The sequence below is a fragment of the Candoia aspera genome, chromosome 2 (assembly GCF_035149785.1).
Source record: "Candoia aspera isolate rCanAsp1 chromosome 2, rCanAsp1.hap2, whole genome shotgun sequence".
Lineage (NCBI taxonomy): Eukaryota > Metazoa > Chordata > Lepidosauria > Squamata > Boidae > Candoia > Candoia aspera.
Genome location: NC_086154.1, coordinates 142951221 through 142966608, shown reverse-complemented (window position 1 = coordinate 142966608; position 15388 = coordinate 142951221). Strand labels below are relative to the sequence as shown.

Genomic DNA, 15388 nt, shown 5'->3' with positions numbered 1-15388 from the left:
CTTTTAGTAGTGGTAGCCAACAGTTCTGGTGTCCATTTAGAGTATAAGATGCATGTGTAATATTTGCTGGATTATTTGAAGTTTCTCACAACTTCTTTGTATGATTGCCTCCCCACCCAGCTTTTCTGACAACTATTCGTTATACGTGTAATAGCTGTATGAACCATAAAAGGTATTAATTGAAATAATTTTCATTATATCCTGGCATCTATTATTTAGAAGACTGAGAGTCCCAACAGCAGAGTTACCATAGTTTTCTGCAAGCTGCTCAGTTTCCAAACTATGGATAGAGAAGACAGCTATGGTAAGATAAATTTAGGTTAATGAAAGCAGCAGCTAGATGTGACTATACGTGCATGAATGAATATCGTGTGTTTGTTTCTCCTTAGCTGCCACCTGGGGTCCTCTTGATAATCACCCACCTGAGCAACTTGGAAATTAAGGGAAAAAGAAGACATGTTACATATTCAAGGGGAGGGAGGAATAACTGTAAATAAATGCAATAAAGTTTGGTGACATCGAGGCTCACACACATTATGGTTGGTCTTCATAGTCAAAGGTTTGTGTTGAGCAGTACCCTGTCTTACCTACTAGATCAGGAGCAAAGGGGAAATACTTTGTCCCTGACCTTGTATAGTTCTAAAACACGGCAGAACAGCAAGGACAATTCCCTGTTCCATTGTCATCTCAGTGATTGAGACTAGTGCTACAGTGCACTAATCTAGCAGTGTCACTGCTCATCTTTATTGTACTGCATTTCTGCAGTGCTAACAACTTTTCAAAAATACAGTGCTGTACAGAAAACCCCCAGCTGTGTTTGAGCTGTTGACCAGTCTGGAATCATCTCTGTAGGTCACTGAGCTTCTGAGTCCCATCAAGCACCTCTGTAATTACAGTAATGATTCTCACATCTTCTCCAGCTTAAAGCTTAAAAGAAGATCTGCTTTCCATTTCTAAGGCATCCTGAGCACTCAAAAGTGCAGTGAAATTGTACATGCAGTCCCACTTGTGAACTTCACATTGGGGGAAGTACTGGAGCTCATTTGTATCTGTTCTGCTTAAACTTGCTGTGAGCTATAGAAATTATTCCTCCACCCACAATCCAGTCCCAGAGTCAGAAGAAAGGCATGTCATACTCAGGCCTTCTTTCTACAACACATTTTATTATATGCAGAGAGGATAACATGCTGTGTGAACTCACTAACCCAGACAGTGGGTGGGTGGGAGGGGGGGGGGTTATAAATTCAGTTTGCCTCCAAATAACTCTGTGGGATGAGACTATTTCCCTAGGGCAGCCATGTCATGCACATGGAACAAGACAATTGATAAAGGGTTATCCTTCCCATCCAGCTGTTGAAACAGATGAAGTCCTAAGACGGGCTTCTTGTACGCACTCTGTTCCCTCTATGCTCGTAGCAGCCATCTGGAAATTAGGAAGGAAAAAGGTGGGTAAATCCCAACCCTAATCAGGGTACTGCAGATTTTTAAATATTTTTTTCCTCTCTGAGGGGAGAAAACCAATTGACAGCCTCCTTTGTGGCAACTAGGAGGACTTTGAAAATGCCAGTTTTCAATTTTACTAAGACATTGAAGAATGTGCACTTCCAGTGCATGAGGTAAGTCAGTTGCCAGAAGAATGACTGGGCTGATTTCGTTGGTTTACTAGTAATAGGTATGAGATACAACAGGAATTGGATCCCTTTGTTTGAAAGTATCTAGTGCTTTCAGCTACAGATCATATCTCTAAAAACTTGTCAAGTAGATATGATTTTGCTGCACTTGGGAAAATGATTTGTTGAATCGTTTCATTTCTAAAGGGAGTATGCTAAATTGTATTTCAGTTGTACAATCCAAGAGCATCTCACATATGCTATTTTGTTAAATGTATCCTTTGCACTGATGGAAGTGCAAAGGATATAGGGATGCGGTGGCGCTGCGAGTTAAACCGCTGAGCTGCTGAGCTTGCCGATCGGAAGGTCGGCGGTTCGAATCCATGTGACAGGGTGAGCTCCCGTTGCTAGTCCCAGCTCCTGCCAACCTAGCAGTTTGAAAACATGCAAATGTGAGTAGATTAATAGGTACCGCTTCAGCGGGCAGGTAACGGCGTTCCGTGTAGTCATGCCGGCCACATGACCACGGAACTGTCTACAGACAAATGCCGGCTCTTCAGCTTTGAAACAGAGATGAGCACCGCCCCCTAGAGTCGGACATGACTGGACTTAATGTCAAGGGAAACCTTATCCTTTGCACTGATGGAAGACATTTTGTTCATATAGCTTCTCATTTGAAATACCCATATTGAAGAAAAGAAAAAAAAGAATGAGAACAGTCTGCTAGTAAAGATTCAATCTTAGGCTTATTTTTTTATAGAACAATTGGGATTTTAATGTTGTTCTCCTCAGATTTTTCCTGTAACAAAGTGTTGTTGTGATCTCTGAGTTGAAAGCACAGAGGATTTTGCCAAAGGTGTGGTCTAACACAGTGAGCCTCTCTTGGCTCAGCAATAGTCAGACAAATGCCACTTATCTTATAAGGCCAGTGGGGACCATGCAGCAGCACCTCTTCAATTTTCTTGAATAACTCTTTTAATTGGACTGTCTAATTGAGTAGCTTCAGGGATACAGATTCTCTGCAGTTTTCTGTTCATTTCATAAATGTGCTCATTAACATCTGCAGCACTGTCTTGCACTACTGACTACATTTCTTTGTTTAGTACCCTAATCGCCTAAACCTTCTGAGTGAATTTAATTAGCCACCAAACTTGAAGTAATTTTGTGATTATGGAATACCAAGAACTGATAGCTGTTCTTACCTATCTGATTAATTCCAATACATTAGTGGTTTTTTTGCATTTCACTTACAAGAATACTTTTGGGATACTCATTAGATCTTCATGTTCTTTTCTAATAGATGCTTTGGATCCTGAAAAACTAATGCAATGTCCATATGACAAAAACCACCAGATCAGGGCTTGTAGGTTCCCCTATCACCTTGTCAAGTGTCGTAAGGTAAGGCATGGAAAACTTTTGTTTATATGTAGTTGCTGATACAGAGTATACAGGTTATCTGCCTACTTGCTTATTTCCCAGATGATACATTTACTTCTTCTTTTTTGGTTATGTCAGTTTTACTGCTTTTCCCAATTTCTTCAGGGTATATTTCAGTCACTTTTAATCTCCCTCACTCCATTCCCTCCTTTTTAAAATGTGGCCCTGGTGTCCTTTTTTCTATGTATTTCCAAATGACAAAGAAAGAGTTGGCTATCTGCATTTGGTCTGAGTGGTACCAAATTTGAAACTGCATTTTTAGTCTCGTAAATATGATTCTAGTAGGAATCATTTTCCAGAACTTTACAACAATGTCACCAAATAATGAAAAAGTAATCTGACCTGCTCATTACATTTCCAGCAATTTTTAGAGAATTAATAAGGCATTTTAGCAATTAAGACTGGAGTAATATACCAATAATAGAAAAGTTGTGAACTGAATAGCTGGATCAGGGAAGTAGTTATTGGCTTGTTGGGAGAGGGGATGATGCCAGCTGCTTTTTTAGGAAGGTTTTTGAGAAGATTGTGAGGCTTCGGTTACAGTGTGCCCTAAATGAAGTGAATTATCTGGATTCCTTCCAGTCAGTATTCAGGCCTGGGAATGAGACAGAAATATAATTACTCACTTTGGTTGACAGCTTATGGAAAGAGAGTGTGTCCCTCCTGGTCCTTTTAAACTTCACAGTGGTTTTCAGTATCGTTTGACTGTAATATCCTTTTGTACTGCCTCTGAGGGTTGGATGTCAGTGGTACTTCAGTGGTTCTGCTCCTTCCTAAGCAAGACAGTTCTAGTCAGAGGAGTAGAGTGGGGAGGAAATGTCAACCCAGCAGTTACTCCATGTTGTCAGAAGTAAACAGTCTGACCACTCCATTATCAGGACAGTTGGAAACAGAGCCCCTTACCCAAGAAGAGAATGGCACCTAACCTTTATGGATAGAATGCCTGGAACCTGTGAGGGACTGGATGAGAAAGAACAAGATGGAGGTACCATGAGGCTCGCTTTTGGTTACTGCCCTGATGGAACAGGTCTGTGACGGGGTGGTCATGCTATTCATGGTTAGAACAGTTCCAAAGAACATTCTTAATGTTGCTGGATGTTTTAATTAATATTTTATGGCACTATTATTTGATGAATTCATGTAAATTGCCAAGAGTCCATATATAGTTAGCAATGTTATTTGCTAACTATACAAATGTTGTAATAAATATGTGTAGAAAATTCCTTTTCAGTATAAAGTTGCAGTAATTATAGCCCCATTTGTGGTTCGAAGAAGGTGGCCTCTGGCTTCATAAAAAGTATCAGAGTAATTCTTGATGTTATCTATAATAACTCCATGTAAACATAATTCTTCCTGAAAGTAAAGGGCTTCTGTAGTTGAACACTTTTATTTTATATTCTGCAAATAGAAAGCTAGGTCAGAAAAGAGATTACTTATAGGGTTTTATTTTTGTATGGGAGATGTTTCAGTCATGTGAAGCCCACGCAGCAGCAGACTTAAGTGGCATATCTCAGAAATAGGTTCATCTATTTAGTGAGAATTTAGGCCATAGGTTTCTGTTGTGAGATATTAGGAAGGCATGTGAAATAGTGTATCTTCATTTAGAAAAATCTGCCTATGCAGGTGCTGATTCAATCCCTTGACCTGTTATATAAGATGTTATATAAACTATATAAGATAGTTTATAATATTATTCAGATGTTATTCTAGTGCACTTCATTGCTCTTAAATAAGCAATCGTACATTAGCTCACACAGCCTAGGCATAGTCTGCTTTACCTGATAATGTATTTGGGCATTCCTTGTTCCTTATTCCCCCCACCCCCAATTATGGCATAAGCTACCCATTTATTGTTAGGTTGATGTGGAAACCTTAGAATCAATGACTTTATTCATCTGTAAGAAGTTACAGAAAAAACTCTTACACAAACATTAAAATAGTGAACTCCCTTTCTGGCTTTCTTCTAACTGGGAGAAATTGCCAAACTTGTATCTTTCTCAATAAATCTGTACACTTCAGCATATCACCTCAGTTTAGCCAGCATACTCCTCAATAATAGGCCAAATCTTCATGTCCTTCTTTGAGATCTTTTCATAATATCTTAAACTGGAGGTTCCTTGGTTCCTTACTTTTGATGAAATTTATACTCCTGGAGATACGACTTTACTTTCCTTTTAGAAAACTTTATTAAAGCATTTTCAAAATATACATAAAAACTAAAAAGATTGAAACAAAGAAGCCTACAAAGAAAAAGAAACAGAACTAAAAAGGTGTGAAGGGGCTTGAAGACCTGGTTTTGCTGCCTCACCTGGAATGGGAAGGGCAATAGCTCTTCCTGGGGGTGGCTGGATGTAGAGTTCTCCCAACGGAATGGAGATCTCCCACTTGGATTTTATATTTATATTTTTATTATTTTAATATTGGTGATTTTATGATGTTAGGTTTTAAGGTGAATTTTATTGTAAACTGCCCAGAGTCCCCCTTTTAGGGGGAGATGGGTGGTGAAAGAAATGTGAATAATAAATAAATAAATAAATAAAAATCACAAAACAAACTACTACAAAGTGACTTCTGACTTTCTATTAGAAAGATATACATAAATCAGTATCAGTCCCTTACTCCATATTATAGTAAACGTTATTTCTATAAAGCATTTAAATTCTCATTATTACATTCCCTTCTAAAACAAAGTTACCCTCCCAATTAAAAACATATAAAACCCTTCAAACATAATTTGGAACCTAATATAGTAACAAACACTACCTCTCTTCACTATAATTTGCTCCTATCTGCCAACTAAACTAACATTAACCAAAAATACGATTTTACTTTCCCAAGAATATGATCAAATATTTTTCCAATGATTTGTGCAGTGCGACACTATTATTAACTCATTCAGGAAAAGGCTGAGGGTTTTTTTTCCTCTTAATATAGGCCACAAGTCCTTTCTTGGTACCAACAAGATGAATGACCCATCAGCAGCATTGAGACCACTGAGTTTTTACATGATAAAGGCTTGCATTGCAAGCAAGATTTACATTTGGAAGACTCAAACTCATACACTCCTTGATAATCTCCAGAGATTGTTCCATACACTTTTTGGGCTTTTTGGAAATAAAATAAATTTGATTTGATTTGAAGTTCCATACAAGCAGTAGTCAGTTGAGTAGAATAGTTTATCAATTGTCTCATCACCAGCCTTAGCAGTAGAAGACAGACTCTGAAGTAGTTTGTCCTCAGCCAGTCCTTGAATTGTCACAGTATCCTCAGTTAACCTATCTTTAATCTTTATTCCTGTTGCCAGGGAAGATGCATTTTTAACCACACTCTAAAACCTGGTCCCTTAACTGCAGACTCTAAATTTGCTTTCTTAAATTAATGCAAAATGCATTAGCTTCTGTACATTTTGAATTTGATAAAACATTTCAAACTGAACTCAACTTCTTTTTAGACACTATTCCTTTCCCTGGAGCACCTGGCCTTCAATTTCTTCATGTAGCTGAGATTTGGCAGTATAATGGCTTTCCATGTTTACTTCGTCAGAGCAACTGATTCACTGCTAATGAGGCAAACTGGCTTGCCTTTCACCTCCCTGCAAAATAAATCAGTTGTCTAATTCTCTTTTAAAATATGGCCCTCAAAATGAAATGATAGAAATTCAAGTTACCTCACTTCAAGAAAAGCACCATCAATATGTTTCCATCATGCATCATAAGCTTTTCCTATGCAAATCTGCTCAAAAGTGGAAGTCTTATTGAAATAGTGTTTCAGATATCACCAGTACATATCAATGCTGAAATACCTAGGCTGTGCATGCCTATGCAGAAGGAGGTGCAAATAACAGCCCCAAATGTAGTCAAACTAATTTCTCTTCATAAATTACAAAGCACCTTTAACCTTATAAATAATTATTGTATTTATGCATTGATTAATATTTAGTCATGTCCAAGGAGCAGTTTATAGAGGTGCATCGACATCTCTGGAGAACAATTAAAAGGCTTTGGAAAACAATGGACTGCCTAAGGCATGGGCAAAGCTCCAAAAGAATACATAGGAGTAACATATCTTGCCACTCAAAAGCTGCTAATAGATCAGAGAGAGGGAGAAGGACAAGGAGAATGATGCAAACTAGTATGCCAAGCATGTAGGGGAAATCCTGGTTTCAAATCATGATCTGGATGACCAGATAGATTTTCTGAATGTGACCACTATGTAAGGATTTGTGCTTGTGCCAGTGGTGGTGACAGTATGGAGAATCCAACAGGAGGAGGTTTCTGGGATAATGTTTCCCTGTGTCTTACCCCTCTATAGAGTTACTTTAAAAGAACATATTTGTGCACTTGTTTTATACAGCCCAACTAAATAATGGCACTTAGCCACCTTTGGCTGATCTTGAAAAACAAAGCAAGATTGGATATGGTTAATAGTTGGGCTGTAAGCCAGACTGGGAAGTTTTTTTTTAAAATCCCCTGAAGGAGATGATAGCAAACCGCTTCTTATTCATGCCAAATGGACATTTCTTGAAGAAATAAAGAGACTACTTATTTTGTTTCATAGCTGTATTTCACTGTTAAGATTTGTATTAAAATGTGCACATGTTGTAAAAACAATGTTCTGGTGACATGTCAGTAAGACAGCTGTGACTTTGTTATCTGTACTTGTCTTCCTAGAACCATCCTGATATTGTGCAGCAGCTGGTCACTTGTCCATTTAATGCTCGTCATCAAGTCCCCAGGGAAGAGATCAGCCAACACATATCAAGCTGCGATGACAAACGATGCATTGAGCAGGACATTGGTAAAAATAAATCTTTGTGAACTGTTGACAGCTATAACTGCACCTTACTTTGCTGTTGGGATTTCAAAAATGGTTTCTTGAATGAGTTATCTTTTGTCTTATAGATCCTTTCAGCATCTATTACAGGTATTATAGACTGTCTGATTCTCTGTTGATTGTGATTTGGAGTGGCACAAGTGAAATAACTTTTTTTTTTATGACATAGCAGGTCCTTTGAGCCTTTAGCTTCATAAACCAGTGACTTTTTATTGTTAAACATTGTGACATAAATTGTGCATGTTACAGTAAAAGCTATTTGGGGTTAGGATTCTTACCAGCAGAAAAGGGCAGTGGTAATAATAATTTTGGGTCACTGGCATCTCCTGTTCATTGGAGTGAAGAACGCAGGGCCAAAAGCTATATAATTACTTGCCCTTTTATGAAATAAGTGAATGTCATTGTGTTCTTAGTCCACAAACCCTAACTGATATAATCATTTATAGACTGTCCATTCCCTAAATAACTCCAGAGGGTTTACAGTGTTATACATAAAAATACAGTGATTAAAAATAATCAGAAACCATTTAAAACTTAACTAATAGAAACAGCCCAGTACCCTCAGCACCCAAATGTTCCACAGAATAAAAATATTTTTAAGATTTTCTTAAAAACCAGGAGGTTTGGGGCATTTCTTACCTCAGGAGGTAACGTTTTCCAAAAGGCTGGGCAGCTACTGGGAAGAGGCATCCTTGAGCTCTCAGCCCCTTCACTTTCTGTGGTGTGGGAACCTCACTCTTAAAAGATTGCATGAGCAGATTGAATCTGGACAGGATAGACAGTTCTGTAGGTACCTGGGTAACTTTTCCCATCTGCAAGTTGGACTGATACTGCAAGGAGAAAGCATTCTCTCTTTTTGCTCTTTTGATTGAAAAAAGTAGCAAAGTTTTAACCACATTTGTCACATTGAAGTACTTTGGTAATCAAAATCTCACTAGATGTTTAAGGCCTCTTCTCTAGTACGTGTATACATGTGCCAGGATAAGTAAGTGTGAAAGAACCAATACAGCTTGAATATCACTTGGCATAAACCTGAATACTTAACCCTAATTCGTGTACTGTAATCTTGGGAGTAATTCCTGCTCTGACCGAGCCAGTGCAGCTGTGCCTCATAGTAAGTGAGTATCAGATTGAGGCCTGTATTTGACAGAATATCATCACACTGACTCAATTGTTGACAAAAGGTTTGTTGGCACCAAGATTAAGTGCAGTTAAGATTGGCCAAGGATCCCCTTGATTTGGATCTGAAACTCTCTTCACACAATTTTAACTTGAACTGTATTGGCTACAATGTAGTATATATCAAGAATTAAGGCAGGAGAAGGGAATTATTCTGGGGAGGTAATGTTATGTTCTTGCAGCATAGCTCCTGATTGTAAGAAAAAAGTAAATTGGGATAACAGGAATAAGAAAAACTAGTATTATATTTGCAGTTGCCTTCAGACTTGCTCGCACAACGAAAAACAGACAGGTCTGAATGCTGAGCTTCTTTTGAACGAGGGCTAGAATGTAATAAAAGGAAATGCTTCTGTCCAATTTAAATTAGGGGAGTGTATATTTTGAACTCAGAATGCATTTCAGAGTTTTGGTTTGGAGCTTGAAGCAAAACAGGTGTTTTAGTTCCATGTTCCAAGTGTTTGTGTGTAGGAAGCAATGGGGTCCTGAAATGAACTCGTGCTCCTTCATTTTCTGGGGCCTCCAGATAAATGTTATAGAAGATGTAAACCATGCTGAGTGCTACCTATCATTCAACCAATGGAAGAAATGGTCAAGGGGATATTTTTTAAGAAAAATTGTAAACATATTAAATTCCTGTGCTCTGTATAGGTTACCAGCTCACATACACTTATAGCCTTATAACAAATAAGCAAGAGGCTTAGTTTGAATTCTAGTTGTTCCATATGGCAGAGCACTTGAAACATTTTGAGTTTGTTTTGTCTGAGCACAACTCACTTAGAGTAGGGATGTTTTTATTTCAAGTGCAGAAATATTTTGTGTATATCCCTACTTATGGCCATTTAAAGTGAGTAATATCACACTTTGTTGTTGTTATCATTTTGTTGTTTATTTGTCTAGTTGCTTCCGACTCTTTGTGACTTCATGGACCAGCCCACACCAGAACTTCCTGTCGGTCGTCAACACCCCCAGCTCCCCCAGGGACGAGTCCGTCACCTCTAGAATATCATCTATCCATCTTGCCCTTGGTTGGCCCCTCTTCTTTTTGCCTTCCACTCTCCCTAGCATCAGCATCTTCTCCAGGGTGTGGCCAAAGTATTTCAGTTTTGCCTTTAATATCATTCCCTCAAGTGAGCAGTCTGGCTTTATTTCCTGGAGGATGGATGGTTTGATCTTCTTGCAGTCCAAGGCACTCTCAGAATTTTCCTCCAACACCACAGTTCCAAAGCATCTATCTTCCTTCTCTCAGCCTTCCTTATGGTCCAGCTCTCGCAGCCATATGTTACTACTGGGAAAACCATTGTTTTAACAATGCGGACCTTTGTTGTCAGTGTGATGTCTCTGCTCTTAACTATTTTATTGAGATTGGTCATTGCTCTTCTCCCAAGGATTAAGCGTCTTCTGATTTCCTGACTGCAGTCAGCATCTGCAGTAATCTTTGCACCTAGAAATACAAAGTCTTTCACTGCTTCCACATTTTCTCCCTCTATTTGCCAGTTATCAATCAAGCTGGTTGCCATAATCTTGGTTTTTTTTTGAGGTTTAGCTGCAAGCCAGCTTTTGCACTTTCTTCTTTCACCTTCATCATAAGGCTCCTCAGTTCCTCTTTGCTTTCAGCCATCAAAGTGGTATCATCTGCATATCTGAGATTGTTAATGTTTCTTCCAGCAATTTTAACTCCAGCCTTGGATTCCTCAAGCCCAGCATGTCGCGTGATGTGTTCTGCGTATAAGTTGAATAGGTAGGGTGAGAGTATACAGCCCTGCCGTACTCCTTTCCCAATCTTAAACCAGTCCATTATTCCGTGGTCTGTTCTTACTGTTGCTAATTGGTCATTATACAGATTCTTCAGGAGGCGTACAAGGTGACTTGGTATCCCCATATCGCTAAGAACTTGCCACAATTTGTTATGGTCCGTACACTCAAAGGCTTTAGAATAGTCAATCAAACAGAAATAGATGTTTTTCTGAAACTCCCTGGCTTTTTCCATTATCCAGCGGATATTGGCAATTTGGTCCCTAGTTCCTCTGCCTTTCCTAAACCCAGCTTGTACATCTGGCAATTCTCGCTCCATGAATTGCTGAAGTCTGCCTTGCAGGTTCTTGAGCATTACCTTACTGGCATGTGAAATGAGTGCCACTGTTTGATAGTCTGAACATTCTTTAGTGTTTCCCTTTTTTGGTATGGGGATATAAGTTGATTTTTTCCAATCTGATGGCCATTCTTGTGCTTTCCAAATTTGCTGGCATATAGCATGCATTACCTTGACAGCATCATGCAAGATTTTGAACAGTTCAGCTGGGATGTCATCGTCTCCTGCCTTGTTATTAGCGGTGCTTCTTAAGGCCCATTCAACCTCACTCTTCAGGATGTCTGGCTCTAGCTCACTGACCACACCGTCAAAGCTATCCCCGATACTCTTATCCTTCCTATACAGGTCTTCTGTATATTCTTGCCACCTTCTTCTTCTGTTAGGTCCTTGCCATCTTTGTTTTTGATCATACACATTTTGGCCTGGAATTTACCTCCGATGTTTCTAATTTTCTGGAAGAGGTCTCTTGTCCTTCCTATTCTATTGTCTTCTTCCACTTCCGTGCATTGCTTGTTTAAAAATAATTCCTTATCTCTTCTGGCTAGCCTCTGGAATTTTGCATGTAATTGGGCATATCTCCCCCTATCGCTGTTGCCTTTTGCTTTCCTTCTTTCTTGGGCTACTTCTAGTGTCTCAGCAGACAGCCATTTTGCCTTCTTGGTTTTCCCTTTCTTTGGGATGTATTTTGTTGCCGCCTCCTGAACAGTGTTGCGAACTTCTGTCCAGAGTTCTTCTGGGACCCTATCTACTAAGTCCAGTCCCTGAAATCTATTCTTCACCTCCACTGCATATTGCTTAGGAATATTAGTGAGCTCATATCTAGCTGCTCTGTGGGTCTTCCCTAATCTCTTTAGTCTGATCCTAAATTGTGCAAGAAGAAGTTCATGATCAGAACTACAGTCAGCTCCAGGTCTTGTTTTTACCGACTGTATAGATGTCTGCCACCTTTGGCCGCAAAGGATGTAGTCAATCTGATTTCGGTGTTGTCCATCTAGTGAAGTCCATGTATAAAGTCGTCTCTTAGGTTGCTGGAAGAGGGTGTTTGTTATGCAGAGTGAGTTCTCCTGGCAAAATTCTATCAGCCTATGTCCTGCTTCGTTTTGTTCTCCCAGGCCATGCTTACCTGTAATTCCAGGTGTCATTTGACTGCCCACCTTAGCATTTCAGTCTCCATTTCATCAACAGTGATGAAAATAACATCTCTTTTAGGCGTGTTGTCCAGTAGGTGCTGCAGATCCCCATAGAACTGATCAGAACTATCATTATTATTATATTTTATATTTTATATAATATTTTATTATATTATTATTTTTATTATTATGATTATTGTTATCATTACTGTTTATTAAATTTCTGTGCCATGAAATCAATAGGCTAATTGCAGCTTACCAACATAAAATATAATAAAACATCCATGGTAAAGTAACAAAACAGTTCATAAATCAATTACAACAATATATGACATAATACAAAATAAACATACAGGCAGTCCTCAGTTAACAACAGCAATTGGGACTGGAATTGCAATGCAGTTGTAAAGCGCAATATCACATGACTGTGCCGCTTAGCAACAGGAATTCCAGCACTCCTGGGTTGCTGGCGTTAAGCAAAACACCGTGGGTTGTTAAGTGGGGACATCATGTGGTTGCCATTTGTGACCTCCTGCCAGTTTCCCCATTGACTTTGCTTGTTGGAAGCTGGCAAAGAAGGCCACAAATGGTGACCGCAGGACACTGCAGCGTCATAATTGCAAGCTGAATATACAGTCATTGCCCAAGAGCCTCTGGAAAAGTATGATCTTCACTACCTTCTGGAAAGCCAACATTAAGCAGGCCAGCCTGGCTTTTTGAGAGAGGCTATTCCAGAGTATTGGCTCCATAGTTGAAAAACAATATTTTCTGATTTCAGCCACCTTCATCTCACAAAACTGGGATATTACAAGCTCCTTTTTCCAGTAGAATCTTCTCTTACAGGTCAGCTCTGACTGGAGTAGGTGATACTGAAAGTATCTTGGTATCAACTCATTTCAATAAAAACTAGCACTTAAATTGAATCTGGAAATCTATTGGCAACCAGTGTAAAAGGTAAAGGTAAAGGTTTCCCTTGACGTAAAGTCCAGTCGTGTCCGACTCTAGGGGGCGGCGCTCATCTCCGTTTCAAAGCCTTGGAGCCGGCGTTGTCATAGACACTTCCGGGTCATGTGGCCAGCATGACTCACGGAACGCCGTTACCTTCCCGCCGAAGCGTTACCAATTAATCTACTCACATTTGCATGTTTTCGAACTGCTTGGTGTGCAGAAGCTGGGACGAGGGCCTTGCAAAATAGATGGAAATGTCTAAAGTGAATAGTGCTAGTCAGCAGGCAAACTGCTTTGTTTTGGACCAACTATAGCTTTTGAGATTTCTTCAAAGGTGGCTCCATGTAGAGCACATTGCAGAAGTCTTAATTATGTGGCAATAAGGCATGAGGCACAGTTAATATTTGGGCAGGCCCATGTCATGCACCTGAATGGGGTCAAGATTTACTGTACCTCCTTGGCTGGGGAGAGTGCCTATTCTTTAAAATGACATTAAACCTGTGTTAGTATATGCTATGGTTTTTGCATGTTTCCAGCTCTGAATGGAGCAAAGTAATGTCAGTTGTTCTTGGAAGTTGCAGTCAGAGGAGGCTGAGTGATGCAAAACAGAGGATCATCTAAAGAATAAGTCTGCAGAGTGTGTCTTTATTGAATATGAAGTCTTTTCAGATGAAGTACTTGAGTTACTAAAACTCTGGAGCTGGTTTTGCAGGATACATATATTTCATATAGTTTATAGTAGTATGAACGTGCCTTAAAACAAGGTTTTAAGGGTAGATTTGTATCATTTAAATAGTAACACTTTCATGTTAATGCAGAGTAGATGTTATAGTGTAAATAGAATACTAGGATCTATATTCTATGATTATGATATGATCAAACATGATTTGATTTGATTTCTCAGATATAAGAAATGAAAAAATTGATTAATACTGCCTATTCAGTATTTCAGAGATGGTTCTACAGATTTAAAAATAAAACAGGAGTGAGATAATATATGTTATGGCATCCACTAGTATTTTAAGATGCTATGAATAAGTTTCTAAAACTCCACAGAACTGCCCTTCAGCTCTTGAGCAGACAGTAGCAATTACATTCAGCACCCAATAAAAGAGTGCCTTCCAGGTATTTGTAAATCTAATATGTATGTATGTATAAAATACCATTTACTTTACAAGCAGGATGTTGAACATTTTTGGCATTTATTCTGTGTCAGAATTATGGAAGAACAGGTAAATGGAGCAGAGACTTAAGGTCCTTGTGCTGTCAGTATTATACTGTTTATTCATAAGAACATAAACAGTGCCCTGCTGAATTGGACCCCTGGCCCATTAGTCCAGCTGTCTGTTCTCACAGTGGCAACAAGTATACAAGGAAGCCCATTAGTCTTCCAGCAGATGGCCTTCAGAAGCAGTTACGCTGCCCGCAAACCTCACAGCCATCGAGCCCCACGACTTCCATGAATTGAAGCCATTTGTAGGTTACCCCTTCAGATAGGTTTGTATAGTGTAGCCATGTGTAGTCCCAAAAGATGCATGCTGACAGCATAACACAAAATTTGGCTCATCTTAAAAGCATTTTTTCTCATTGTGAGTCTTTTTTGTTATAGCAAATCAAGCAGAGAATAAGAGGGAAGTGAATGTGATAAGTTCATGGCAATCTCCTCCATGTGAAGAAGATTGGGATAAAGGTGAGAACCGTGTAGTTGATATTTCATTAGAATACTGCAAGATTGAGCCTTCCCTCTTGAAACTATAATGTTTAATATGAAAAGGTACTCCTACCAAACATCTGTTCTTCCACATCCATTATTTTCTACCACCTGTGCTAAGCAGAAATTGGAACATTTTATAATCCAAGATTATGCATTTTCATGTTAATTAATTATATTTCTGTACTGCTTCCTTTGACAGCAAACCCTCGATCTGTTTTATTCTTCTTAATAAAATACATAATTTATTTTCTTTTCCACAAGTAAGAGTTTTAATTGATATTTTTTGTGCCATAACAGATATAGCAGACCAGTCAGACTCTACCTTCATTTGGGGCACAAGCTGCTATGCAGTGAACAGGTAAGTTGTGTTTCCTTTCTATTCCTAAACTAAGGGTCATCCTCCCCACCCTGAGGTTTTAGATAGAGAAGTGGTTTTTAGTAAGTTTTA

The 15388-nt window shown here is 39.0% G+C and overlaps 1 protein-coding gene across 1 annotated transcript in view; it reads left to right on the top strand.

The window, feature by feature from the left end:
* The first annotated feature begins 221 nt into the window (after nucleotides 1-221).
* GTSF1 (gametocyte specific factor 1) overlaps nucleotides 222-15388 on the top strand; it is a 39350-nt gene continuing 24183 nt past the window's right edge. The window contains exons 1-5 of the mRNA XM_063293956.1: nucleotides 222-304; nucleotides 2911-3008; nucleotides 7718-7844; nucleotides 14836-14916; nucleotides 15238-15298. Coding sequence (XP_063150026.1) covers nucleotides 283-304; nucleotides 2911-3008; nucleotides 7718-7844; nucleotides 14836-14916; nucleotides 15238-15298 — 389 coding nt within the window. The 5' untranslated portion in view covers nucleotides 222-282. The remainder of the gene's footprint in view (nucleotides 305-2910; nucleotides 3009-7717; nucleotides 7845-14835; nucleotides 14917-15237; nucleotides 15299-15388) is intronic.